The sequence below is a fragment of the Equus caballus genome, chromosome 3, assembly GCF_041296265.1.
Source record: "Equus caballus isolate H_3958 breed thoroughbred chromosome 3, TB-T2T, whole genome shotgun sequence".
Classification (NCBI taxonomy): Eukaryota; Metazoa; Chordata; class Mammalia; order Perissodactyla; family Equidae; genus Equus; species Equus caballus.
In genome coordinates, this window is record NC_091686.1 from 124,487,865 (window position 1) to 124,512,667 (window position 24,803).

General features: G+C 60.3%; 1 protein-coding gene and 1 long non-coding RNA gene across 6 annotated transcripts; one reads left to right on the forward strand and one right to left on the reverse strand.

Annotated features, from left to right (window-relative positions):
* Window positions 1–4,719: 4,719 nt before the first annotated feature.
* On the reverse strand, window positions 4,720–11,928 carry LOC111772989 (uncharacterized). 4 transcript variants are annotated; one of them, XM_023638535.2, is made up of 2 exons: window positions 11,791–11,928; window positions 4,720–8,133 (listed from the first exon to the last, which is right to left on the reverse strand). In XM_023638535.2, exon 2 carries the CDS (start codon window positions 7,514–7,516, stop codon window positions 6,548–6,550), a length of 969 nt encoding a protein of 322 aa, XP_023494303.1. In that variant the 5' UTR covers window positions 7,517–8,133; window positions 11,791–11,928; the 3' UTR covers window positions 4,720–6,547. The 4 variants fall into 4 exon arrangements, with proteins under 4 accessions (XP_023494303.1, XP_023494302.1, XP_023494299.2 ...); XM_023638534.2 differs by having other exon boundaries at window positions 4,720–8,138; window positions 11,791–11,924; XM_023638531.2 differs by lacking the exon at window positions 11,791–11,928 and adding an exon at window positions 10,742–11,058.
* LOC102148637 (uncharacterized) lies at window positions 11,230–24,545 on the forward strand. Of its 2 annotated transcripts, XR_011437277.1 has the most exons (4): window positions 11,232–11,687; window positions 11,899–12,021; window positions 20,485–20,539; window positions 23,483–24,545. It is a non-coding gene; the product is annotated as an uncharacterized lncRNA (long non-coding RNA). The 2 variants fall into 2 exon arrangements; XR_290082.4 differs by having other exon boundaries at window positions 11,230–12,021.
* The last annotated feature ends 258 nt before the right edge of the window (window positions 24,546–24,803 follow it).

A 24,803-nucleotide genomic window follows, 5' to 3' on the forward strand; every position in this document is an offset into this window, starting at 1 on the left:
TCCTGGAACCTGTGAATGTGACTTTATCTGGAAAAAGAGTCTTTGCAGGTGGGATTAAGGATCTTGAGATGAGGAGATCATCCTGGATTATCTGGATGGGCCCTAAAGCCAATGACAAATGTCCTTATAAGACAAGGGGCAGGGAGATTTGACAGAGAAGAGGAGAAGGCCAAGTGACATCAGAGGCAGAGACTGGAGTGATGTGACCACAAGCCCAGGAAGACCTGGAGCCACCAGAGGCTGAAAGAGGCAGGAGGGACCCTCCCTGAGAGCCTTTGGAGGGGCAGGGCCTCTGACACCTTGATCCTGGCCTCTGGCCTCCAGACTGGGAGAGAGCACATCTCTGTTGTGCTAAGCCAGCCAGTTTATGGTCGTTTGTTACCACAGCTCTAGGAAGCTAATACAGATGTGAGGAAGCTCTTTTGTCCAAAGTTTTAGGAATCCTTTCTACTGACAACTAAAAGCCTTCTGAAGAGTCTCGAAGAGCACACAAGCAGGAGCAGCATCCCCAGGCAAACACTCCCGCCCTGGGCATTGGAGAATCCAGAGGAGGCCATGAGGGGCTGAGCTGCCCTTTGGCAGCTGGTGGGGCCGCCTGGGGTGAGACGCTGGTAAACCACGTCCCCCCGGGGCTGGGACCCCATGAAAGGTCCTGGAAGCAAGGGTCATCTGATGCAAACCAGCCCCCCAGATGGCCGCAGAGCCTCCTGGTGGTTCTGGGAAACACAAGAAAAGTCTTTCTGGAAGGAAGACAAGATGATCCTCGGCCTCCGGTTATTTCTGTGTTTGTTTTGCCAAACACTGGGTTCAGCCCGTGATGAAGCGTGACCAGGCTCAGAACAAAGAACTTGGTGGCTGTGTCTGACAGCGGAATAGACACGGCTGAAGAAGGAATCAATGACCTGGAAGCTGGGTCTGCAGTGGCTTGAGCCACCCTCTAGGTGTCCTGAACAGCCATGGAGTCTCCTCGTCATGTGGCCGTCCCCTTTGGACAGAGGTCCTGGATGGGGTCTCCTCAGACTCTGGGGCCCACCACCGTGGTCTCCTGGTCAGCAGGCTTGGCCCAGTGATGTCCATGCATCTGGGGCAGAGGGGCTGGCTCTGGGGCAGGTGCTGGGCGAGGCAGAGCCGAGGTGCAAACCCCAGCCTGGCCCAGGGGGCTCTGCTCTTTGTGCTCACAGAGAGCTGGTTTTGGGGCCTGGCTCTCCCAGGACAGAACTGCAAGGGCTGCACTTACCCTGTTTACCTCGTGGAGGCCTTGTGGAGGCCCCCTGCAGTCTGACCAGCTCGCCCTGGGGGCCCTGGGCAAGCGTGGGCACTACCTCGCAGCCCGCGGCCGTCTCTGAGACCACCCTCCCCATCTCAAGCACAGGGGCTGCCCTGGGCCCTGGTAGCGTGTGTGCGCTGAGCCCTGGCCCTGCAGGGAGGGGCGGGCCTGGAGATGGAGGCTGCCTTGGGAAAGCCGAGCTCTGGGTGGCCAGGTACCACGAGCCATGGGGATGGGCCCCTCATGCCACCTCCGGGAAGGACCGAGGCACCTCCTTCATGATGGCTTGAGGAGGGAGGAGCTGAGTCTCCACGTTCCGTGGGACCCTCAGGGTAGAGGCCGTGGGTTTCGTGGGGTCTCTGCCTGTGCTGGCTGGTGGGCAGGGGGAGAACCGAGGCCCGGGGAATAAGGCTGCTGCCGATGCAGGCAGTTCAGCACAGACGCAGGAGGTGCCCCAAGCTGCCCCTGGTAGGCGGCCAGCTCCAGCCCACAAGTCCCAGGCTCGCTGGGGTCACGGGGGCTCCCGAGGCGGGTGTGGTGGGGAGCACGTCTGCACTCCGCTTGCCCCACAGAATGCCAGGCCTGGGCATGTCTGCGCTGCCCAGCCAGCGGGTGTGGGGAGGGAGGCCAGGCTGCCCACTCCCCTGCCTCTGGTCTCCTCACTCCCACTGCTTGGCCCTGGGCAGTGGCCACTCCTGTCTCTACTCATCTCCAAGCCTCAGCTTCCTCACCTACAAAACCTGGGGAACTTGGTCCGCTCTGCAGGGCTCCTCCCACTAGCCCTAAGTCCTCCCTCGGTGGGCACCCCTGGGACATGCGCAGCCCAGCGTCACCCACCCTCAGCCTCATCCACCACCTGGTCCCCTCGCCCACCTTCCCTGCCGCTGGCCCGATCTCCCTCCAGCCTCTGAGCCCCCGGCTGACCGCGCCCTCACTGCGGCCCTGGGCTCCTTGCGGTGTTTCAGCAGAGTGCTCTGCCCGCCCTGTCTGCACCCCGGGCGGCAGGCCTCTGCGCTCTTCCTGCTGGGAGGTGGCCAAGGGGGTGTCCCTGAGCTGGTCCCTGCACAGAGGCCAGGCCGTGCTCAGCTCAGTGTGTTGGGTGGAGCTTGGGCCCAGGAGTGAGAAGGGGACACTGGCCCTGGAGTCCTGGCGCCCAGTGCAGGGAGGTCAGTGTTGAGCGAGGGGTGAGTGTGCCTGGGCTGGGTCTCTGTGTCCTATCTGCAGAATGGATCTGCTAATGTGGGGAGGACGTGAGGATGAGCTGCCATGCCTCTCACTCGCAGCAAGAAGTGAAAGTGGCCGGCAGGTCTCTAGCAGCTCCTGGGCCTCTGGTGTTGGGGGTCCCGGTCACAAGATATGGAGGTTGGCCTTAGACTATAGCACCCGGCCCAGGCCTCGGGGGCCCAGGCGCAGCACACACCTGACGTGCTTGCTCTGCAGCCCTGCCCGGTGGGCTCCCTGCCTCTCCCTTCCCTCCTCGCCATTTGTTCTCTCACCCTGTCCTGCTCTGTCCTCGGAGGCCAGCTGCCTGTCCTTCAGCTGGATGCAGGGTCGTACCTTCCTTCCCGAAGCTTGGGGGCCCCGGCAGGGGCAGGCAGGGATGGGACGCTGGCAGGCCTAGCTGGAGGGCACTGGCTGCCCTTCTCCTGGCCACGAGGCTCAGCCTGGCTGTGGGTGCGGTCTCCACGCTCCAGGCTCCCTCCCTCTTGGCCATCCCGGGGAGCGACCCCTGGGGGTAGGCCCAGAACCATCCTCAGAGCCCAGTCTGGGCTCAACTGCCAACCAGGGAGGAGATGCAGCCCTCAGCTTGGCAGGCAGGCCACCCCTGGGGGACCTGGTGTGGCTCCAGCCGAGGTGCAGTCCCCAGAGGGATGGGGACAGGCGGAGCACCTGGGAGGCTGGGCGGGCACGTGCCCTCGTGCACACTCACATAGCTCCCGCTTCCACGCCCGTCCCACAGACCGCGTGACGGGGCGTCTCTTGGCAGTTCTGCCGGTGGGGTCTGGAGTCAGAATGGAGGGTTTGAAATCTCCCCTCCCCAGCTACTCAGTCCCCTCATCTGTGAAACGGCATGAAGACATTAGCTCAGAGGGCTGTTGGGAGGACTCAGAGTCGGGAGACCTGACGGGCTGTGAGTGGGGCCTGGCCCGCCAGAGGTGGCTGTTACTGTTCTGACGCATGGAGCCTCGCCCCCGGCTCGGAGCAGGCGGAGAGCGAGACTGGAGGGGCTGCTGCCGGCCCGGCACTCTCGCTGGGGAGGACATGAGGACAAATCAATGAGCCAGAGGATTCAGACCAGCTAGGCAGGTGCGAGGCCTCCCCGGGGCGAGCAGGAGGCAGCCACGGTTCCGCATTGGTTCAGCTGACAGCCAGCAAGGGCTCACCCCGAGGGGCTGGCCTGGAGAGCTGGGCACAGGGACACCCCCACCCCAGGGACAGGACCAGGCCTCAGGAAGGGCCGGCCCAGCTGGGCAGGGGCAGAGCACGCCTGTTCCTCCTAGCTGTGCCCATGGTGGTGGCTGGGCCGGGGTTGCACCCCAACAGTCGAGTTGGGATGAGGGCAGAATCTGCTTTTGTCAAATCTCCTGGATCCCGGGATAAGCCCCCTTACCAGTCGCACTGCCGCTGACGGGACGTGCGCTCTGCCACAGGTAAAACGCGTGCCTCCTCGGTTGGTGCCCTTGTACCCCCCAGTGGAGGATGAAGCTGAGGCCGTGTGTGGGCAAAGGGGCTTCCCCAAAACCACAGGAACCCCTTCGATGGTTTTAAGTCGTGGTTCGGGGCTGCAGGCCTGCTGGGTCCTGGACCACCTCTGCTCAGGCAGGCGCCCCTCCAGGTGGTGGACAGCTGGCAGCCCAGGCCCTGCGGTCACAGCCTCATGATGCCCAGAGAGGGGCCTCCTTCCTGGTCCCCAGGCTCACGGCCTCAGACCAGCCTGAGTTCGGGGACTGTCTGAGCCACCGAGTCATGGGCGTGGGACATGGGGGTGGGTGCTCCATGGGCTGGGCTGACCATGGCTTCCTCCTGAGCCCGCACGGGGTGGGGCAGCCCCACCCAGAACAAGTGGCAACATGTGGCCTGGGAGATGGGGTGCAGAGGACGGCCACGTCACTGCCCCAGACACCACTCACCCTTCTCCCTTTGTCCTGTGGTGACAGGATGTTTAGCTCAGGGCCACATTTCCTGGCGAGCAGTGGTCCTATGACTGGGTCTTGCTCAGAGGCATAGGACCCACTTCTGGTTATGCCCTGAAGGGAGGGGTGTGCCCTCCACTTCCCCACTGGCTGGAATGCAGAGGGGACAGCAGGGCTGGGCATCCCCTGGCAGCACAAGGCAAAGCCACAAGTTGGACATGACAGAGCAAGAGCAGGAGAAACCCGGGCCTGACATCCCAGCTGCGTCAGGATTCTGCAGCGACAGAGCCAATGTGTGTGTGCGTGTGTGTGTGACTGGTGTACACATACCTATGTGTGTATACATGAATATATAGAGAGAGATCTGTTATAAGGAATTGGCTCATGGGATTAGGAAGGCTGGCGAGCACAGAATCCGCAGGGTGGGCTGGCGGGACGAAGACCCGGGAATTCCAGTCTGAAGGGCGTCTGCAGGAGAATCCCTCTTGCGAGGGGAGGCTCGTCTTTTTCTTCTATTCAGGCCTTCAACTGATTGAATGAGGCCCACCCACATCAAGGAGGGCTTTACTCAATGTCCATCCATGTGGACGTTAATCTCATTCAAAAACACCGACCCGGGAAAACCCAGAATAACGTCTGACCGCCTGCGATCCAGCCAAGCTGACACACGAAATTCACCATCACACCAGCCCTGGGCCGACACGGAGGCCTCTCCTTCAGGGCAGCTGGGCCGCGTCCTCGGCTCCAGCGTGAGCCCACCGGGTCGCTGCGGTGCCACCTGGGAGACACCGATTTCTTGCTTCCCCAAAATGCTGTGTCAGAGCCAGGGCAGCCTGGAGCCGCCTATGATGGCTTGGGGGCCCCACTCCCCCGCCGGGACCCCCTCCTGGACAGAGGGCCAGTGTCCGCCTCCCTGCACCCCGAGCTGCCAAGCTGTCCAAGCTGGCCTGGCGTGCGGTGAGGCAGGCAGCACCCCCACCGGGCGCACAGCAGGCTCTGGGCTCCACGGGCTGGGCTCCCTTCCTAACTGGGCTCTGGCAACACTGCTGCTTCCCCCTCGGCCCCAGGGCTTCACTTGCCCCAGGGCCTTTGCCCCACCATGGGGTCCAGACCAAATCAAGGCTCCTGCTGTTCCCTGGGTGTCCCTGCCTCCCCCGTCTGTCCAGGGTGCAGGCCCTTGTCTCAGCCTGGCTGGCGGACCCTCCTGCCCTGGAGGAAGGGTCTTTCCCCAGAGGATCGCCCCTAAGTTCCTGTGCCCACTCCCCCAGAGCACAGGACACGTGCAAACCGAGGTGGCATGAAAGGCCCAGAGCCCAGCGCTCCAGGGGCGGCAGGTGGGCGTGGGTGGGGCTGCCACGTGGCACGGGGGCTCGAATGGCGTCCTGGAGTTGTGGCTGGCCGCCGGTCTCGCCTGAGCCCTCTCTCGGTCCAGACGGTGGCCCACCCCAGGGGCTGACGAGACTGATGCTGGGCCTGAGCAGGACCCAGACCCACTTTTGGCACGAATGTCACCACCTCTCTGGGCCTCAGTTTCCGCATCTGTAAAATGGGAGCTGAGCATGACCAGGCCTGACGTGAGCCCGAGGGGAGAGATTGGGCGCACCGGCGCTCTGAAAGGCGGGCGGCTCCATGCACGCCAGAGGCGTCGACATCAACAGACCGCTGGCCTTGCACCAGCTCTGTGGGCTGCTCCCACGGGCGCTGGGGACTCCAGAGGTGTGGGCAGCCCGGGGAGGTTCTCGCTTCCAGAGGTCACCTCCTGAATCAAACGAGGAGTTCTGTTCCTGCTGTCCCATCAGAAAACCATCAAGGCCCCTCATGGCCCACAGTGGCATTTCTAAAATTCTTCGCCGAAGCCCAGCCCAAGAGATGCTCTGGGATCAGAATGTCTAACTCTCTGGGAAATGCTGCATTCCACATGTCCTCCTTAGAGCTACCCAGACATCAGCACATGAAAGGCTCTGATAAGTCCTGCAACTACAAAGCCCGTATAGTATGGAGTTGCCAAGTGTGCCCACACTTATTGGATGGCAGGACTTTTTTTGTGAATGTCTGTGGACAGCACACAGAATGAATGGCAAAAGATGCCACGTTGTGGCTCCTTCTGGGACAAGATGGGGCAAGTCACTGGAAAGGCCACTCTGCCTCACATCCTATTTGCATCTCCTTTCTTCGAGCCCCTCGCAGACTTGCCACTTAGAGGCACGACACAGCAGAGCCAAGCGACCTGACTCACCGCTTCCTGGTGAGTCACGGCCTTGGCAGTTTTGGCGGGCGGCGGCAGTTGGCAGACTGGGACTCCTCTCACCTTGCCCAACTCGGCTTCGTGTCTCCCGGTGAGGGCTGGTCTGGGTGAGGGAGAGAGCGTCTGGCCGGCAGTGGGATCGCAGGAGCCACCAGGGCGAGCTGAGTGGTGGCCCGGGTTGGGGTCAGCTTCAGGCGGGGCCCGGCCCCACTCTGCCCTTCTCGGGTCATGACCCCAGCCTGCAGGGTCCCGGCTTCCTCTTCGAATGGGGCTTTTAATTCTGTGTGGAAGGTCAATGGAGAAGACACCCCAGGCCTGGAGAGTTACTAGGGCTGTGAAAACGTGGGGTGGGGACGTCTGACAGCCTGAAAAGCGGCTTGAGTGGTTTTCACCCTGTGTGCGCTGCCTGTCCTCCACAGGCCCCCACTCCAGGGCAGGTGCAGGCAGACATGTTCCCAGATGGGTGTCTGGAAACTTCCCTAGGAGGGGGGCTGTGCAGGGGGAGACGAGGAAGAGGCCTCTGAGTGTAGAGGGGCATCTCGTCCACGGCAGGAGCGGGGAGGCCCATGCCTGCTGCCCAGAGGCGACAGGTGCCCCTTGGGGCCCGGGGATAGGCACAGCGGCACGTCCAGGTAGGGCCGCGGCCCTGGGGACCATCCCCACAGGAGACTGTTGGCCTCGGTAGGGCGGGCTGTTCCCGTAGCTGTGTGGGTCAGGTGCAGGCCCTTGACCTGGGCACCCACGATGGCCTCTCCACGCCCGGCTGGTGTGGTGGGGGGCCGGGGCACTGATGGGCTCGGCCTGCCTGGCGCCAATTCCCCGTGTGTAGAGACTGCGCTCCATCTTGGGGTCCAGTACCAACGCATCCATCCAAGTGCTCCCTCGGGATTGCCCGGCAGCTGGGTGTCACGAAAGCTGGGCTTTTCCTGGTGACCAAGGGAGACGCAAGACCAAGCTCGCCAAGGAGGGAGCTGGGGGAGCCTGGCCTGGCGTGGTCAGGCCTGCTCTGGTCCCTGCCACCCAAAGCCACTCAGGGAGGAACGGTCTCCCCAGAAACCCGCACAGGACAGTCAGCGCAGCGTGGGAACGTGTCGGGGCCGAGGCCAGGCACCCTTCTCTCAGGGCTCCATCGACGGCCCGGCCTCTCCCCGATGGGAGTGGAGGCAGCCAGGAGTACGGGTGACAGTGACACCACTGATTAGGTTAAACTCAGTGCAACAAATACAGAGTGGGGTGCATTCCTGGGGAGCCCCGCCCTTGGGGAGCCCACGGTCCTGAGTCAACACAACCTGCTGTTACAAGCACAGTTTAATTTCTATAATCTCCACCCCCTTGAGCCCAGGCTGGGTGACAGCCGCGGCCACAAAACACGGCAGAAGCTTGTCAGGAGAAGCACGCAGCTTCCCCCTGGCTGTCTTGGGAAGCCAGGACCCCCAGGCCCAGCCCCGTCTCTGGTCCAGTCCTGCAGGGCCGCATCCTTCAAGGGTCTTTCCTCCAAAAAAAAAAAAAAAAATTAAAAATGACATTTTACAGTTGCACTGGTATAAAGACAAATAGGCTAATATATATTAACACTTTCTTTGATCTAAAGTTTCATTTTTTTCTTCTGATTTTAAAGGAAATGACAACATTTTTGTGTCCCTTGCAGGTCTCCCAGCCCAGGCACCGTTCCCGCTGTGCCTCCTGGAGTGGTTGGCCACAGCCCAGCCCTGGGCCTGGAGGGTCAGCCAGGGGGCGACCCCAGAGACTGAAGGTCCTCCCACAGGAGGGTCCTAGGGCCAGAAAGAGCCACTTTGCGTCCAGTGACCTCCTGTGCCAGCCGGCAGGGGGCCTCCTAGCCTCCCCCATCAGGCATGGGTGGCTGAGGCCGGGCGCTGCAGCCGGGACACCAGGTGGCCCAGGGTGGGCGTGGGGGCCTGCCCGAAACAGCTGTCCGGGCTTGGCACAAAGGGGTGTCAGAAACTGCCCTCCCCGTTAGGGCCCTTTCCTCCACGCTGGGGGCCGAGAGGAGCAGAGACATGAAGTGGGAGGTCAATCAGATCCTTCTGCCAGTGGCCACCAGGAGCTGGGGGTCCCAGGGGCAGGGAGGGGGGAGCCAGGGCATGTGGGACGGGCACCCCAGGCCCCTAAGGTGGGGGAGGGAGCTGGCCTGTTTGTGGGAGGGGTCCCAGGGTCTGGAGAGGAGGCAGGGGCTGGAGCCTTGCGGGGCTCTGGGTGGCGGGTGTGCAAGGCCCTGCAGGCGTTGTGGAGAGGAGCCTCCGGGAGACTCCCCTCGCAGGGCCCCCTCCAGGCCTTTGCCCACGCTGTGCCTGCTGCCTGGGGCGCCCTCTCCCGTTCTTCCTCTCACCTCCACCTGGCTTTAAACCCCAACATGGGCATCGCCTCCTCCAGGCGCCTTGCCAACCCAGACTAGACCAGCCTGCCACCCGCCCGGCCTTTCATTCAGGGGTCCGCTCCACGTCTGTGTGCCCACTACAGCACACATCTTCCATGTCTGTGTCTGTCTCCAGCTGGCTGCAGGTCCCAGGCCTCAGGGCCCCTGATGAGGACACAGCATACGGTGGGCATCCCACCCGCGTGTGCTGCCCTGTCCACCTGGCGCTGTCTCTCCCAGTGACAGCCCTGCTGTCCTTGAGACCAATGAAGACAGCTCCAGTCCCTCCTCCTGGAAGGTGCCTGCCACACGCCTCTTCTGGTTCCTGGCCCCTCGGGTGGGGTTAGGGGGTGCTTGTCTCCACCCACAGGGGGCAGGGAGCATATGTCCTCAGGGCCTTGAGAGGTCCTGGCACAGGGAGGACAGAGGCCAGCACAGCGCTGACAAGTGCGCGTTCTGCCTGGAGGGACAAGCCCCTCGGCCCTGAGCTCCAGCTTCCTCATCTACAAGATGGGCGTGATTCCAATGCCTTCCCGCAGGCTGGTCCCAGCAGGGGTCTGATGAACAGCGCTGTGACTGGGCGCCCAGCCAATGAGGGCCCAGCTCTCAGGACACAACACCACAGCGGGCTGAGCTCGTGTTCCAGCATGTTCCACACAAAACGTGGCCCTGATCTGACCCTCCCACACATGGCAATAATAATTACTATTATCCAAATAAGGGCTGAGGGGCAGGTGGATTTAACTTAATCAGCTGCAAGGCTTTTGACAGACACAAAGGTGACCTTGTTGACTTGAGCTGGTTGTCAGGGGTCCAGATGGGCCAGGAAAGACAACCCAGCTCCCCCTGCCCTGCACAGGTGCCCCCAGGTGTGTCTTGCTCTCGTCCTGGGTAACCCAGCCAGCACCCTGGACACTGGGCGGGGATTAAAGATGGCAGTGCAGAGGCCTGTGGGGCCCTGCGCCCTGGAACGTGCCCCGCCCCCAACCCCCTGTGCCTCTCCCACAGCCCCACCTGTTGCTGGCTGCACTCCCTGCACCAGCCAGGCTGTGGCTCTGCTCTTCAGAGGGCAGGGCACCTCTTCCCACCAGTCCTGGCTACAGGGGGCTTGGCTCCAAGCCTTTACAGGACCTGCCTCACCGGCCCAGAATCCACATGGAGGCCTCTGCCTGGCACCCAGGAGCTGCATCCCGATGCGACCCTGGCACTCACTGCAGGGACACCTGGGAGCTCAGGCCTCACCCACTTTGGGTCTCTTCCTGCTGCCACTCCGTTTTCTACCTGAAATAGCTCCCACCCAGCCCCCTCGTGCCTCACGCTGCACCACCAGGCCATCCCGCGTTTGTCCAGCCGCAGGACCACTGCAGGCCCCTGCCAGCGTGCAGCCCCTGCCTGCGCCCAGGCTCAGGGTGAGCCAACAGGACCCAGGGGGCAGGTGGCTTTGACCCCTTCTCACCACCCCATGTAAAGCTCGGGGACTCAAATGACGGAGGTCGGATCCCGCAGTCCGAAGGCCCTTCCCGGGGCGAGGACCGCCCCCGGCCCTTCCGCCCGGCGGGACCATCGGGCCGGGAACCAGCCGCACGAGCCAGGTGACCAGCAGACGGCCCCGGAGGGACACGCCTAGCCCGCGCGCTCCCGGCCCGGCGCCCGTCCAGCCAGGGCTGCCCAGGCCGCGGAGGGAGGGCTGCAGGGGACGTCCTGCCCCCGCCGCCGCCCACCTGCTGCAGAGCCCGGGCCCGGTCACCGCGGGTCCCCACTGCGGACACACGCGGCCGGTCCGGAGGGAGACGGGGCCAGCCACCGGCTCAGGGTCACAGGCGGGTCACAGGCAGGGCTCCAGCCGGACTCGGCGGGGGACGGCCCGGGGGTGGGGACCCCGAACGGCTGGGCCGCCAGCCCCCGGCAGAGGCCACCCTCCAGCCGGCTGGGTTCGCGGCCGCCGGCCTTTGCCGCCCGGAGCCCGACGTCGCGTGGGGAGCAGGCAGGCGCGCGCGGGGGCGGGGCTCCTGCAGGGGGCGTGGCCAGCACGGCGTACGCGCCTGGAGGCTCCGCCCACCCGCCGGCGCCGGCCTCTAATCCCCCCGCCGGCGCGGGGCCCCGCCCACTTATCAGTATAGGCCCGCCCACTCCGCAGAGCAGGCCCCGCCCCGTGCGCGCGGCGGCGGCGGGAGGGGGCCGGAGGGGGCCGGAGGGGGCCGGAGGGGGCCGGAGGGGGGCGGGGCGCCGGCCGCGCTCAGGCACCTTCCCGGCGTCGGCCCATGGGGCTCCGGCTGGGTGCGCGCGTGCGCCTGGCCCGCCGGGGCGGCTTCGGTCAGTGCGCTTGCCCGCCCGCGCGGCCCGACGCTTTTTCCCCAGCGTCGGTGCCCAGCGTTTTCGCCGCTGGGCCGGAGAGCGCGGCGGGCGGGGCGCTGAGGCGCGGGAACCCCCGGGCTCGCGACCCGGGTTGGGACTTGCGCCGTGCGCACGAGCCCCGGGACCAGCCCCGACCCCAGGAGACTCCTGCATCCCGGGATCCCCGAGCGCCGTCCGTACCTCGTGTGTCCCAGCACCCCCGCACCCCAGAACCCACCTGCAGCCCGGGGACCCCACGTGCACCACAGTACCCCACCTGCAGCCCGGGACCCCACCTGCACCACGGGACCCCACCTGCAGCCCGGGACCCAGGTGCACTCCGGGCCCCCATGCACCTCAGTATGCCACGTGCACCCTGGGACCCCCGCGCACCCCAGTACTCCCGTGCAGCCACGTCCCCGCGCACCCCACGCACCCTCGGGGGGTGACGGCCGCGCTGCCGCTTGTTGCAGCGACTCTCCGTGTCGCCGTTGCGAGGTGTCGCGGTGCTGAGACCTGGGCTCAGGCGCTTGTCATTTTGTAGCGGAGAGAAGCAGGAAGATTGCCGCGATAAACTGCGCATTGAGGGCGCCCCAGAGGCGGACCCGGACGGCGCCAGTGCCTCCGAGGTGGATGCGGAAGCTTCTTTCTCTGCCTTGACCGGAGGGTGAGTCTCTAAGACTTCCTGTGAGCCGAGAGGCGCCTTAGGTGGATATAGTCTGTTCTATTTTATTTCTTAGTGCAGTCGCAGATCTGAAACATTACACAGTCTGTTAAACTGGCTTGAGCTTTTATTTTTATTTTTATTTTTTTGAGGAACATTAGCCCTGTGCTAACATCTGCTGCCAATCCTCCTCTTTTTGCTGAGGAAGACTGGCCCTGAGCTAACATCCGTGCCCATCTTCCTCTACTTTATATGTGGGACACCTACCACAGCATGGCTTTGCCCAGCGGTGCCATGACCACACCCAGGATCCGAACCAGCGAACCCCGGGCCACTGGATCGGAACTATGCACTTAACGGCTGCATCATCAGGCCGCCCTGGCTTGACTTTTAGATTTTATGGTGGGGTACCTCTACTTTGACTCTAAGCTTCCATAACTTTAAAATATGTATATCTTAACTCGAGCTTGACCTGTTACTTAGTTGAGTTCATGGTGATCTCAGCATGGAGCACTTTTGAAGATGGTTTAGTTTGATTTCAAGACTGTGCTTCAGTTTCACAATAATTAAGAACTTTAACTCGAGCATGTAGATTCCGCTTCTTCAAACAAGTCAGCTGTCCCCTCACTGTCTCGAGCGTGTCCCTGATCAGAGCAGGTCTGGGAAGGAGGGGTGCAGCCTCTCGCTCTGATGGCGGAAGGTGGGGAAGGTTTGTCTTGGTTTTGAAGTTCTTGAATATATCCCGAAATTGAAACTGAAATTGAAATTTTTTAGAAACAGGGGCTTTCCTTCAAATGGGCTGGTTCGCGCAGGAACTCAAGACAGAAATCCTTTCCGACAACTAGACAGTAACTCTGGCATTTTCTCCACTACGTATTTCCAGAGCAATGAGAACTGTTCATTTCAGTTTCTCTCCTCAGTTGTTTCCCAGGTCTGGCACCATTGTCCCCCTCCGGAGTCCCCTTTGTGCTGTGGGCTGTGGCAGTCCTGGTCCCCTCCCGAGGCTTAACACACGATTCCCTCACTCCCCTCGCTGCCCCGTCGACTTAGAACCTGGTTCTGGAGCTCTCTCCTCTGGTGCCCTCTGTGATGCCCCTCGAGGGCCACCCTGCTAGGGTGGCAGTGTCGATGGAGCCTTAGGTTTTCTTGGCTTACTCTGGATTTGGGGGCCACAGAAAGGAGAACAGTTCTCGTTGCTCTGGAAATATGTAGTAGAGAAAATGCCAGAGTTACTGTCTTTGCTTTTTTTTTTTTTGAGGAAGCTAAGCCCTGAGCTAACATCTGCCAATCCTCCTCTTTTTTTCTGAGGAAGACTGGCCCTGAGCTAACATACATGCCCATCTTCCTCTACTTTATATGTGGAACGCCTACCACAGCATAGCGTGCCACGTGGTGCCATGTCTGCACCTGGGATCCGAACTGGTGAACCCCGGGCTGCCGAAGCGAAACACGCAAACTTAACCGCTGCGCCACCGGGCCGGCCCATCACAAGCTACTTTTAACATTCACTGAAACAGAGCAGTAGTTTAGAAAGCCAATTTGTCGCATTAGAATAGAAATTGAAGTTTTCAAAGGTGACTTACAGTATTTTTATGGCAAAATCTAGAGGTAAACAAGAGTAGAGAGTTGGAAACCTGCGCGTCCCCACGCCTGGCCTTGCGAGCGGGCACGGTCAGCCCCCGCCCCTGGTTCCGTCCGTACCTTCCCCCACAGCCCTCTGGTGATAGTTTTGCAGCAAATTCTAGGCACTTCGCCTTTGTGGATATTTCCATGTGTATCTCTGAAAGACATCTTTTCACGCATCCCCTGGCCCTGGCATATTGGGCAACTTGCTAATTGGAGCAGAGCTGTGCTGTCCTATATGTACTCTAGTCACATGTGGCTTTTTCAATTGAGATTAAAGTTAATTAAAATTAAACAATTAACTATGCTGTTTTTCATTGCACTAGACACATTTCAGGTGCTCGGCGTCTTTGTGAGGCTAGTGGCTACTACAGTGGACAGTGTCCATCATTGCACAAAGTTCTACGGGACGGTGCCAGGGGCTCGATCAGACTCACGCTGAGCAGACTGTTTTGTCATCCATTTGTCTGTTGACTGACATTTGGGTTGTTTCCACTTGTCAGCTGTTGTGAATAATGCTGCTGTAAACATTTGGCACGAGTGTTTGTGGACAAGTGTCTTCATTCCTCTTGGGCACATACCTAGGAGCGGAGTGGCTGGGTCACGTGGTCACTCTATGTTTGACCTTCTGAGGAGCCGCCAGACCGTCTCCCACAGCGGCTGCACCACTCGACATTCCCGCCAGCATGTGCGAAGGTTCTGATTCTGCACATCCTCGTTAACACTTGTCACTGTCGGTCTTTTTTAGTAAAGCCATCCTCGTAGGGGTGAGGTGGTATCTCAGTGAGGCTTTTATTTGCATTTCTCTGACGGATAATGATGTTGAGTGTCTTTTCATGTGCTCATTGGCCATTTGTGTATCTTCTTTGGAGAAACTCCTGCTGAGGTCCTTTGCCCATTTTAAAATTGGATTACTTGTCTTTTTATTGTTGAGTTGTAATAATTCTTTATATATTCTGGATACTAGTCCCTAATCAGATATACGATTTGCAGAAAACTTTTTGCACTTGGTGGGTTGTCTTTTCACTTTCTTGATGGTGCCCTTTGAAGCACGAAATTTTTTATTTTGGTGAAGGCCGATTGATCTCTTTTTTCTTTTGTTGCCTGTGCTTTTGGTGTCCTATCTAAGAATCCTTGGCCGAATCTAAGGTCATGAAGATTGACATCTATGTTTTCTTCTAAGAGTGTTAGCTCTTAAACTTAGGTCTTTGATCCATTTTGAGTTAATTTTTGTGTGTGGTGTGAGGCAGGGGTCCAGCTTCATTCTTTGCATGTGGATGTCCAGTGTCACAGTGCCATCTGTTGACAAGACTGTTCCTTCCACACTGAATAGCCTTTGGCGCCCTTGTCAAAATTTACATTTTTAAAAACTAAGTCTTTGAAACCTAGCGTGTCTTTTACACTTTGAGCAAATCTCAATCTGGGTGCCAAATTTTCCTTACAGAAATATTTGATCTGAATTTAGATTTCATGAAATTTATAGTTGAAAAAGTAGATTCATATACTCAAATTACCAAAAAGTTTGCCAAAAACTGAATCGCGTCTCTGTATTCAAACTAAAATGTAAGATAATTAAATGTAGATAAAATTAGAAATCATTGGTACCTCTGTCACTCTAGCCATGTGCTGGGCTGGGTCATTCGTCCAGCCCTCCCCAAGCCCTGCCATGAACTGAGTGTCGAGTGAGGAGGTCATTGGGTCAGGAGGACCCAGCAAGTGCTGGGAGCTGGGAGCCTGGCGGGGCCACCAACCTCAGTCCCAAGGGCTGGAGGCGGAGGCAGGCCCGTCAGACAGGGAGCAGACGCTTGTCTCGGGGTCCGTGTCCACCGTGCGCCATCGCTCTGTCAGTGCAGACGTGGTGAGCGCTCCGTGCCCGGCAGTGCTTGGCCCCGCACCTTCTTGTGGATGTCCTCCCACCTCGCCCCATTCGGTGTGGCTGGCTCCGTCATTTCATGTTCCTTCCTCTGGCCTCGGATGCCCTCTTGCTTCTCCCAAAGGCGCCTGCTCTCTTACGGAGCCTCCTGGCTGCCGGGGCTGGGGCAGCTCTTCCGGCCTTGCCTGCGTGGCCCCTGGGGGACGTGGGCGAGTCCAGCTGTGGCAGGAAGGACCTGGACGCACATGAGGCTGGGTCCGGTTCCCACTGCCCCGCCCCCGCCCCACTAGGACAGTGAGTGCCGTGAGGACCGCGGCCGTGTCCTGAATCTCCTGGTATTTCCACAGTGAGCGCACCGAGTCCGCATGAAGTGCTGGCCCAGCCGCGGTTTGGACGCGGGAGCTGGAGCAGCGCCGTCCCGGGACCTTTCTGTGGAGACGGAGGGTCCCCACTGTCCAAGCGTGGCAGCTGCTCCCCACACGGGCTTGTTGAGCGTGAGACGTGGCCAGTGCCATGGGGGAACTCGCTTTGTATTTTATATAATTTAAGTTTAAATTTCAGTAGCCGCCTGTGGCTGCTGGCTGTCAGCGCAGAGGGAGAGGCACGTCTCCGGTGGTGCCGATAACCTGGATGTTGGGGTGATGGTCACCCCTCCCCTCCGTCACCCCTCCATAGCCACGCCCCCTCTCCTCCCGCCAAGCTCTTCTCCGTCTCCGTGATTTTGCCGCTTCAGGGATGATCTGTGAATGGAGTCGTGCAGGATGTACCCTTTTGGGACGGGCTCTTCCCTCAGCACGATGCCCTAGAGACGCGTCCAGGCAGCTGCGGGGTTCAGTGGCTGCTCCTCTCTGTTGCTGAGTGCCCCTGTGTGAGGGTGTCCCGTTCGCCACGGAGGTGTCATTGCGGTTCTGGTAAAGACCCCACCACGACTTCCGTGGGACCCGACGGGCTGATGCTGGAGCTCTCACCTGGGCTGCAGGTTCTCTGATTTGTTCGTTCCTTTGCTCTGCGAGTCTAGGCCGGGTGAGGTGCTGCCAGGGACGAGGAGACACATGCTGCCCGCCTCGAGGGGCTGGTGTTCTCGTGGGAGGACAGGCCCGGCCGGCCCTGGGACCACAGGCGTGATGGCTGAGGAAGGGGCGTGGGCCGGGGCCTCATCCAGCTGCGGGCGCAGCAGAGAGGGTGGGAGCTGTAGTGGGGGGGAAGGTCTTTCCGTAGCTGGGCAGGTGAAGGCCCTTGGGGGCCATAGGGAAGGAGCACCAGCGGGCAGGGCAGGCGGGCCCTGTGTCACACCACGCTCGGGTTCAGGGCTGCCCCAGAGAGTAGGGACAGATGGCCAGGAAAGGGCGTCAAGATCCGATTGTGCTTGACGAGGTCATTCAGTGAATGTGGGCGTGTGCTCCGTGGTGGAGCTGTTCCAGATGCCCGGGAGGGAGCGCAGGTCTCCGCGGGGAGGCAGGCGGTGCGCGGGGTCTCGGGCAGTTGCTGTGGTGCGCCAGGGGAAGAATCGAGCGGGGCGCGGGCGTTGAGAGTTGACACAGGGCGGCCAGGCTGGACCTCAGTGGAACTGACATGGTGGGTGGTGAACCGGGTGGTCCCTGGGGAAGACCTCCCGGGGCGAGGACCCACTGGGTGGAGAGGGGGCTGGGGTGCCGGGCGTGGTGGGGGCCAGGTGAGCAGTGAGGAGGAGCGCCACTGGGAAGGGTCAGAGGCCCAGCCTGCCGCTGGCCCCAGTGGACGTGGCATAGGCCATCAGCACGCTGTGTGTCCTCCTGCGTGTCCAGCAGTGCAGGTGCTGGCGTGGGGTGGTGGAGAGCTTGGCTTTTAAAGACCCTTAGTGTAGAAACTGCTTTCTAGAGAGGACGCTTCACGTCCGTGAAATGTGCAGATTGGTGTGACGTTCAGTCGGTCGAGTTTCGCCAGTTGTGTTCACTGGTGACCTTGTCGCTGCCACTGAAAGCAGGCCGTGAACGTCTCCTCGTCCCAGGGTGTCCCCTGTGGCCCCACGTTTGCCCGTCCAGGAGTGATAGATGCACAGTTGTGCAGGGAGCACCTTTGGAGTCTGGTTTCTTTCACTCAGCGGGAGCACTCTGGGATCTTTCAGTGTTAGTGGTGTGTCCGTAGTCTGTTCCTTACTCTGTTGGATGGTATTTGTTTTCCTGTTGATGGACACTTGGGTTCTTTCCCGTTTTCAGCTGTTAAGAGAGATGCTGCTGAATGTTGGCTCAGGGACAATCTTCCTCACCAAAAAAAAAGGATGCTGCTGCTGAGCACGTTTGTGTGTAGGTCTTTTGTGGCCATCTGTTCCCACTTCTCTTGAGTGGAATGGATGCCCACAGGTGTCCACTGGTGGCTCCCCTGGCCTGCACCTTTTCCTGGCTATTTGGTTGGGTGTGGTGGTGGCTCCTTGCGGCTCTGACCTCATTTCCCTGGTGACCAATGAGATTGACATCTTTTGCTCTACTAATTGGCCATTTCTATGTCCTTTTGATGAATGACTTCAAGTCTTTTGCTCATTTTTCTTTTGAGTGGTATGGCTTTTTCTTATTGATTTGTAGGAACTCTTTATATATTCCAGCTATGAATGTTTTCTTGGATATGTGTTTTGCAAATATTTTTTCTTCTCCTGTGGTTTGCCTTGTCACTCTCTTAATGGTGTCTTACAGTGACAGAAATTCTAAATTTCAATGTCGACAAACGTATCAGTGTAACTCAGTGCTTTTTTGTCCCATTTAAGAAATCTTTAGGGGCCAGCCCCATGGCCTAGTTGTTAAGTTCGTCCCACTCTGCTTTGCTAGCCTGGGTTCATAGGTTCGGATCCTGGGTGCGGACCTATACCTCTCGACAGGCATGCTGCGGCTGCAACCCGCATACAAAGTTGAGGAAGATTGTCACAGATGTTAGCTCAGGCCGAATCTTCCTCTCCAAAAAAAGAAAGAAAGAAATCTTTGCTAGCCTGAGTCTTGCAGAGATTCTCCTGTGTTTTCTTCTAGAAGAATCACTGTTTTGCCTTTAGCACGAAGACCGCACTCTTCAAAGCTGAGTTTTGTGTGTGGGACGAGGTGGGCTGGAGACTGGATTTTCCTTTTCCCTTTGCATGGATGTGCGGTTGACCCAGTGCTGTTTCTGGAAACGACCGTCCTTTCTCCATCATTGATCTTGTGGGTTTCCTGCATTCTCATGAAACCCAGCAGCAACCCTGCATGAGCGTCCCACTGTCACTCCTGATCTAGGCGGGGCTGGCCCTGGGCACAGGATGCTCACAGGGCTTGCCCAGCCCCAGCCCCACTGCTCAGCCATGCCTTGCAAGGGTTGTTGCCCGGTTCTGTGGTGGAGGAGGCGATGAGACCGAGTCCCCGCGAGTGTGGTGGGGCCAGGCCTGCCTCGCGGGAGCCTGTGGCCTCAGCCCGCTGTGGTGCGCCCCATGGGTGCTCAGAGGCCGTCTCCTCATCCGGGCTCCTGGCACGGGCTCCGTCCATGGAGCCAGCGTTCCTCAGCCGCCCCACCTGCACTCACACTCAGCTGGACCTGGGCCCGGGTGGAGCCATTGGTGCTGGAGGGCGAGCCCTTTCTGGCTGGGTGCCCGCCTGGCATGTGGCAGAGTGCCATCCAGGCTTCCTGCCGCCCGCTGGGGACGGTGCCCAGGAGGATGGGATGGGCTGTGCTTGAAGAGAACCTGGGCCCCTGTGCTGCGAGGGGTGAGGGGAAGTGGCACTGACCGGGCCTGGGGGCGGCTGCCCATGGCTGGGGATCTGCAGCAACAAGGGGAGTGTCCAGAGCTGCGGCAGTGATCCCCACGGCCACGTGAAGCATGTGACAGATGGCTCGTGCATTTGCCGTGGGTTTTCTGGTTGTTACAGAGCTGCTGTCTCATCTGTTCCATCTGACCCGGGTCTCAGGCTTGGAGAACCTGATGGTCACCCAGTTCTCACACCTGCGCTGGGCTCCCGTCTTCCTGGGGACGCAGGACTCATGGCCCCGGGAAGCTGTCCGTCTTTGCACAGTCAGACCGTTGATGGGCATCTTTCTTCTGGGTCACAAACCCAACTTTTAACTTATTCCCTTTATGAGAAGCAACAAAGGGTTTCCTTTTTTAACTCCTGAGGTTGGAAATCATGTACAGCAACCCTTAGGAAGCAGGCGTAACTGAGAGGTTCTGTGGTGTGGTCAGGAAAGCTCCAGAACTGAGAGGCAGAGAGAGTCAAGCAGCCGCTGCGCCCAAATCTCATGCCTGGGCCCCGTGAGAGGGTCCTGTGTCCTCCCAGTGTCAGGGGGCTCGCCTGGGTGCCCAGCCTGATGGGGACGGCTGCACGACCCTGGCAGGACACGCCCCGCCTGTGTGCAGCCCCTGGTTCTGGTGGGCTCAGACCCCCAGTGCGCCACGCCCCTGAGCCTGGGCCGGGAGAGCGTGTGAAAGCAGACAGACAGATAGACACAATGAGTCGGAGCCGACTGCGGCTCGCCAAGGAGTCCCTTGGCCTTTGAGGGGCAGCGCGAGCCAAGAGAAAACCTTCTGTGGCTCCAGCTGGAGGGCAGCGCCTTCCTGCAGGCCCCTTGCTGCCGTGCCCTGCGGCTGTCCTGCCCTGTGGAGGAAGTCCCCGCGGCTGCTCCTGGACCAGGGCGCCCTCGGGGAGCCTGGCTTCGGGGCGGGTCCGTGTGGAAGCTGCCGAGGGTGAGAAGGGCTCCGGGGGAGTGGCTGCGTCGGGGGGTCATAGAAAAGGAGCAGAAGTGGACACACTCACGGCTTTTTGTTTCCTTCTTGCAATTGAATATTGTTAGGCTTTTAAGAATCTTGATTAAGAAAAAGTGTATTATGGGGGTCAATGCTTTTCTTTCTGATCACCGAGAAAGACAGCTGGGAAACAGAACTCGTTGTGGGATAAACGCAGGAGCATTTGTTGACCCAGCGCCATCTCCTCATCCTCGCGTGAGTCCTAGGCCCTGAGACCTCTCTTTCTTGTCACTTGCAGTATTCTGCCCAGAAACTGAGAAGCTGGGGCCATTTGATCCCTTTTGAGACCAACGGTAAGTGTTTAAAAGCCGGGCAGGTCTTCCTGGACTGCCCTGGCCACGGACTGCGAGCAGGGCTGAGCCGTGCTCCGGGCGGGAGGGGTGTGGGCAGCTCACCTTAAACAGGAGACGGGCTTTCGGAGCAAAAGTCCATGTACAGCGTGTCTTACGCGGAAGGTGGAAGGTCACGTGGCCATCCTCCCTCTGCTGGTCTGCGGGCCCGCCCAGCCAGGCCGCTCCCTCCCTGCGGCGATGGGCCTGGGGCTGCCTCACCCTTTCTGGAGAGGCACCTGGCAGTACAGAGATAGGATGCCCGCCCGTGGGATCCTGCGGCCCCTGGAGAAAGAACAGGATCGGGCAGGCGGCGCATGTGACATTTGCGCAGCTCCGGTGGTGCACACTGGGCCAGTGGTGTGCGGCGGGGGACATCCACGCCCTGGAGCCAGTGGGTCTGCTGGCTCACCCTCCCTCCAGCGCGTGTCCCCCGCACGTGCGCCCTGCAGTCTGAGCGGGAGCAGGCCCCGAGCGTGAGTGTGTGCAACAGTGTGAATGTGTGCATGTGAGTGTATGAGTGTGTGTGAGTGTGAGGGACTGTGTCAACGTGTGTGTGCGAGTGTGGTGTGCGCAAGTGTGAGAAGCTCGCTGGCAGTGGTGCTCCTGACAGCCTTGGCTTGTTTGTCAGTGGTCACCGTGAACTGTGTCTGTTGTGTGACTTTCGGGGTTGGACAGACCCAAGTCGAGTCCCAGGTCCTGCCTCCCCAGCCGTGGTCTCTGCGGTTGCGTGGCGGCCCTCAGCAGCTGTTGGCAGTGCTACCGTGTCGGGCGGCTCTCCCGACTGCCGGACTGCAGGGCTTTACCAGGTTCTCTCATGAACAGATGGAAGTAGGAAGTGTGGGCCCCACACCTGGCCTTCGATGCTCTGTCCTCACCTGGAGTCCATCCTGCACACGGGCTGGGCCTCAGTCACTTCCTGCAGGGCCCATGGGCTCAGCCCTGCTGTCCTCTCTGACGTGCCCCCTGCCACTCTCCCTCAGCCCCCCCAGTGCCACCCCAGGGCCTTTGCTCCTGTCTTTTCCCAGAGCGGGGCCTGGCCTCCTCCCTTGGGCCTGCGGCCTCGCACCCGGGTCCCTCAGCTGGTGGTGACTGCGGAACAGCTGGGGTGGCAGGGCTGTGGCCGCCCTCTGGGCCGGGTCAGCGGGAGTCCTGGCTTCACGGCGGCCCTGACTCCATGGGAGGAGACCAAGGAGACCCCATCACCTGGTCTGCCCCCGACGGTGGTCAGGAAAGAGCGTGGCCTGCGATGGCGGCCCTGATGGGTGCTTGCCAGGTCTGGGCGCCCAGGGGTTTGTGGAGGAAGCGAGGCTGAGGAGGGGTGCGGGTGGGCTCCTGGCGGTTCTGGAGTTTGTGTGGAGTTGCTGGCGCTGGGTCCCTGAAGACCCTGGCCCGGGGCAGTGACCTGCTCTCCGGGTGTCGGAGGGAGGGAGGTCGGGGGAGCCCCCATGCCGCACTGGCACCGCGTGCTGTGTGCGTGTCAACCGTTTGTGGAGTGCTGCTGACCCTGCGCGCTCGGGTCTCCTGTGACCCTCACAGCACCTGCTCGATGGTGAGGAAGCTCATGGTGTCCCAGTGTGCAGTCCCCGCCCCCCGTGCGGGCTGTGGGCTGAGACCTGAGGGGCGGGGGAGGCGAGCGCAGGCCTGGGGAGAGGAGGGCTCTGCTTGGCGCACCGTGAAGTGCCATCGGTCTTTGCCCACGTCCCTGAAGCAGACCCGGCGGCCGTTGAAGGGGCGGCTGTGTGGGACCTTGCCAGTGGGCTGCGCCTACAGGACCACTTGGCCACGAGCGGAGGACAGGCTGTGGGTGTCACGGAACAGGTGTGTTCTTGAAGCGGAATCAGGAGCAGCTCTGGTTGTTTTCAGGGAGCACTGGGGTGTCAACGCCTCCTTGGGACAGGCGTCTCCTTCCAGGAGATGTGAGGATGGCGCCAGGGCGGAGCTGCCAGGGAGGAGGCGGGGCTGGCGCTGACTGCGTCTGCACGTCTGCACTGTGGTGCTGGGTCCCACAGACGGGGAGCCCCCGTCTGTGATGGCATGGGGAAGAACTGGCCGTGGGGGATGGAGAGAGGCAGCGGTGGCCCATCTAGAGCGCCAGGTCTCAGCAGGGGAGTGCCTGAGCCGGCCACTCGAGGCCACTCCCAGCGGCACAGGCTCTGGCGTGGTGTGTGTGTGGGCAGCGGAGGGCTCGGCCTGGCTGGGAGATGCCCACCTGGCACCGAGGGGGGTGGCAGCTCGGAGGAGGCTGTGTGTGGAGTGTCTGTCTTGGGTATTTTAAGAGAGGAAAGACTTCTGCGTGTTTATATTGAAGGAGAAGAACCATTGGAAGAGGAAGGCTGTGCAGACAGGAAGGTGGGGAGCTGGGTGAGGGGGGGCCCCAGCACAGGGGAGGACGGGGATGTGGGGGACTCGCCTGGCGTGAGCCGCAGGGGTCTGATGGGGTTCACCTGAGGGCTGTGGAGGCAGCCGTGGGGTCGTCTGCCCGGCGGGACCCTGGGTGGGGGCTGCTGTTGGAAGTGGACCTGAGGTCCTCCCGGCCAGTCCTGTCCCGAGTGTGGGTCGGGCTTGTGGACACAGCTCCACACTCAAGCTCTCAGGCATCCTGGGGCTGGGTCACGTGTCAGACACCTGCGACCCTGGTGTGTTGGGTCTGAGTGGGGCCAGGACATGAGTCCCCCTGGGCATCTGCCGGGCAGTGCCGTGGTCAGCCGCAGGCCTTGTTGGCCACCTGGTGGCAGGGGGGTGGGTGTGCAGGGCTCTGAGGAGATAGCCCCCGAGGGAGGGCGTGTGGCTGATGCCCAGGGGACAAGCATGCTCTGTGAACTTGGGGATCCCTCTCAGGGTTGGCGTACCCCACCTCCCATGTAACCCTGGACCTGCCTCAAGTCGGTATCTTCTCTGTTGCAGACTTTAAAAAATTCAAAAAGCCTTAGCTCCCTTGATTATGAAGATGAGGATGAGGATGACACCCGAGTGAAGATGACCATGTCTTCCCCATATGACCCACACAGCCTCACACGCATCGTCACGCTCGGCTCCAGCCCATGGGCCCTGTGGAAGTGGGCGGCTGCTAAGGGCAAGGGCGAGAGAGGCAAGGACCCCAGTGACCGGGACATTGCCAGGGAGGAGGGCGTCTTCCCTCTGGGCTGCAGCGAGCTGGACCTGGAGCCGATCGAGAAGAACTGACTATCATGGTGGGAGGAGCCAAGGGCAGGCTGTGGCCTCTGGTCTGCGCGCCCTGTTCCCACGGAAACTGGTTATGTGTTGCTTTGAACATCAGATGTAATTTTTTTTTTTAAAAGATTTTATTTTTTCCTTTTTCTCCCCAAAGCCCCCCGGTACATAGTTGTATATTCTTTGTTGTGGGTCCTTCTAGTTGTGGCATGTGGGATGCTGCCTCAGCGTAGTTTGATGAGCAGTGCCATGTCCGCGCCCAGGATTCAAACCAACGAAACACTGGGCCACCTGCAGCGGAGTGCGCGAACTTAACCACTCGGCCGCGGGGCCAGCCATCAGATGTAATTTTGATTCAATCTTTCCTCAGGAAGAATTTCACGTTTGCGGCTTTGATAGTTCTGGAGCAAGCTTCTCTGTTTTGAAATGAGCTTTCAGAAAGGCGTTCTATGAACTGGAATCTATATACAGATCCCAGGCTGGGTTTGCGTCCCTTTTGTAAAACACCTGCCGGGCAGGGCGCCTGGCTGCTTGGAAACCTCGGGCGCTGGCGGTCCGGGCCCCTGGGGGACTTTGTCATCCTGTGCGCTGACCCACCAGCCCGCCGCCTCCAGGTTTATGCCTGCTGTTTGGAGCAGGGCCGAGCCATGGGGCTGCGGCAGGCGGTCGCTGCTCCCTCTGCCAAGGACGGTGCATGGGGCCTGGAGCTCCCGGCTGGGCTGTGAGGACGGCGGCTCTGGAGGGCGCTCCTGGCAGCGCCTGGTCTGTGACTTCAGTAAAAGGCATTTGCTCTGCACGTGTGACTTCTGCTTCTTGATTTTCATTTCCGGGTTTAAATAGAGTCTGAGGACACAGCATGGGATGTCCTATGTTTTTCTTTTTTAAAACATTGGCACCTGAGCCAACATCTGTTACCAATCTTTTTTTCCCTTCTTCTCCCGAAAGCCCCCCAATACATAGCTGTGTATTCTAATTGTAAGTCCTTCTGGTTCTGCCATGTGGGACGCCGCATCAGCATGGACTGATGAGCGGTGCTGGGTCCAGCCCAGGATCT

Bases quoted from the DNA above. Each gene is read 5' to 3' on its own strand.
- LOC111772989 (XM_023638535.2), bottom strand. From the start codon at position 7,516: ATGGATGCGTTGGTACTGGACCCCAAGATGGAGCGCAGTCTCTACACA.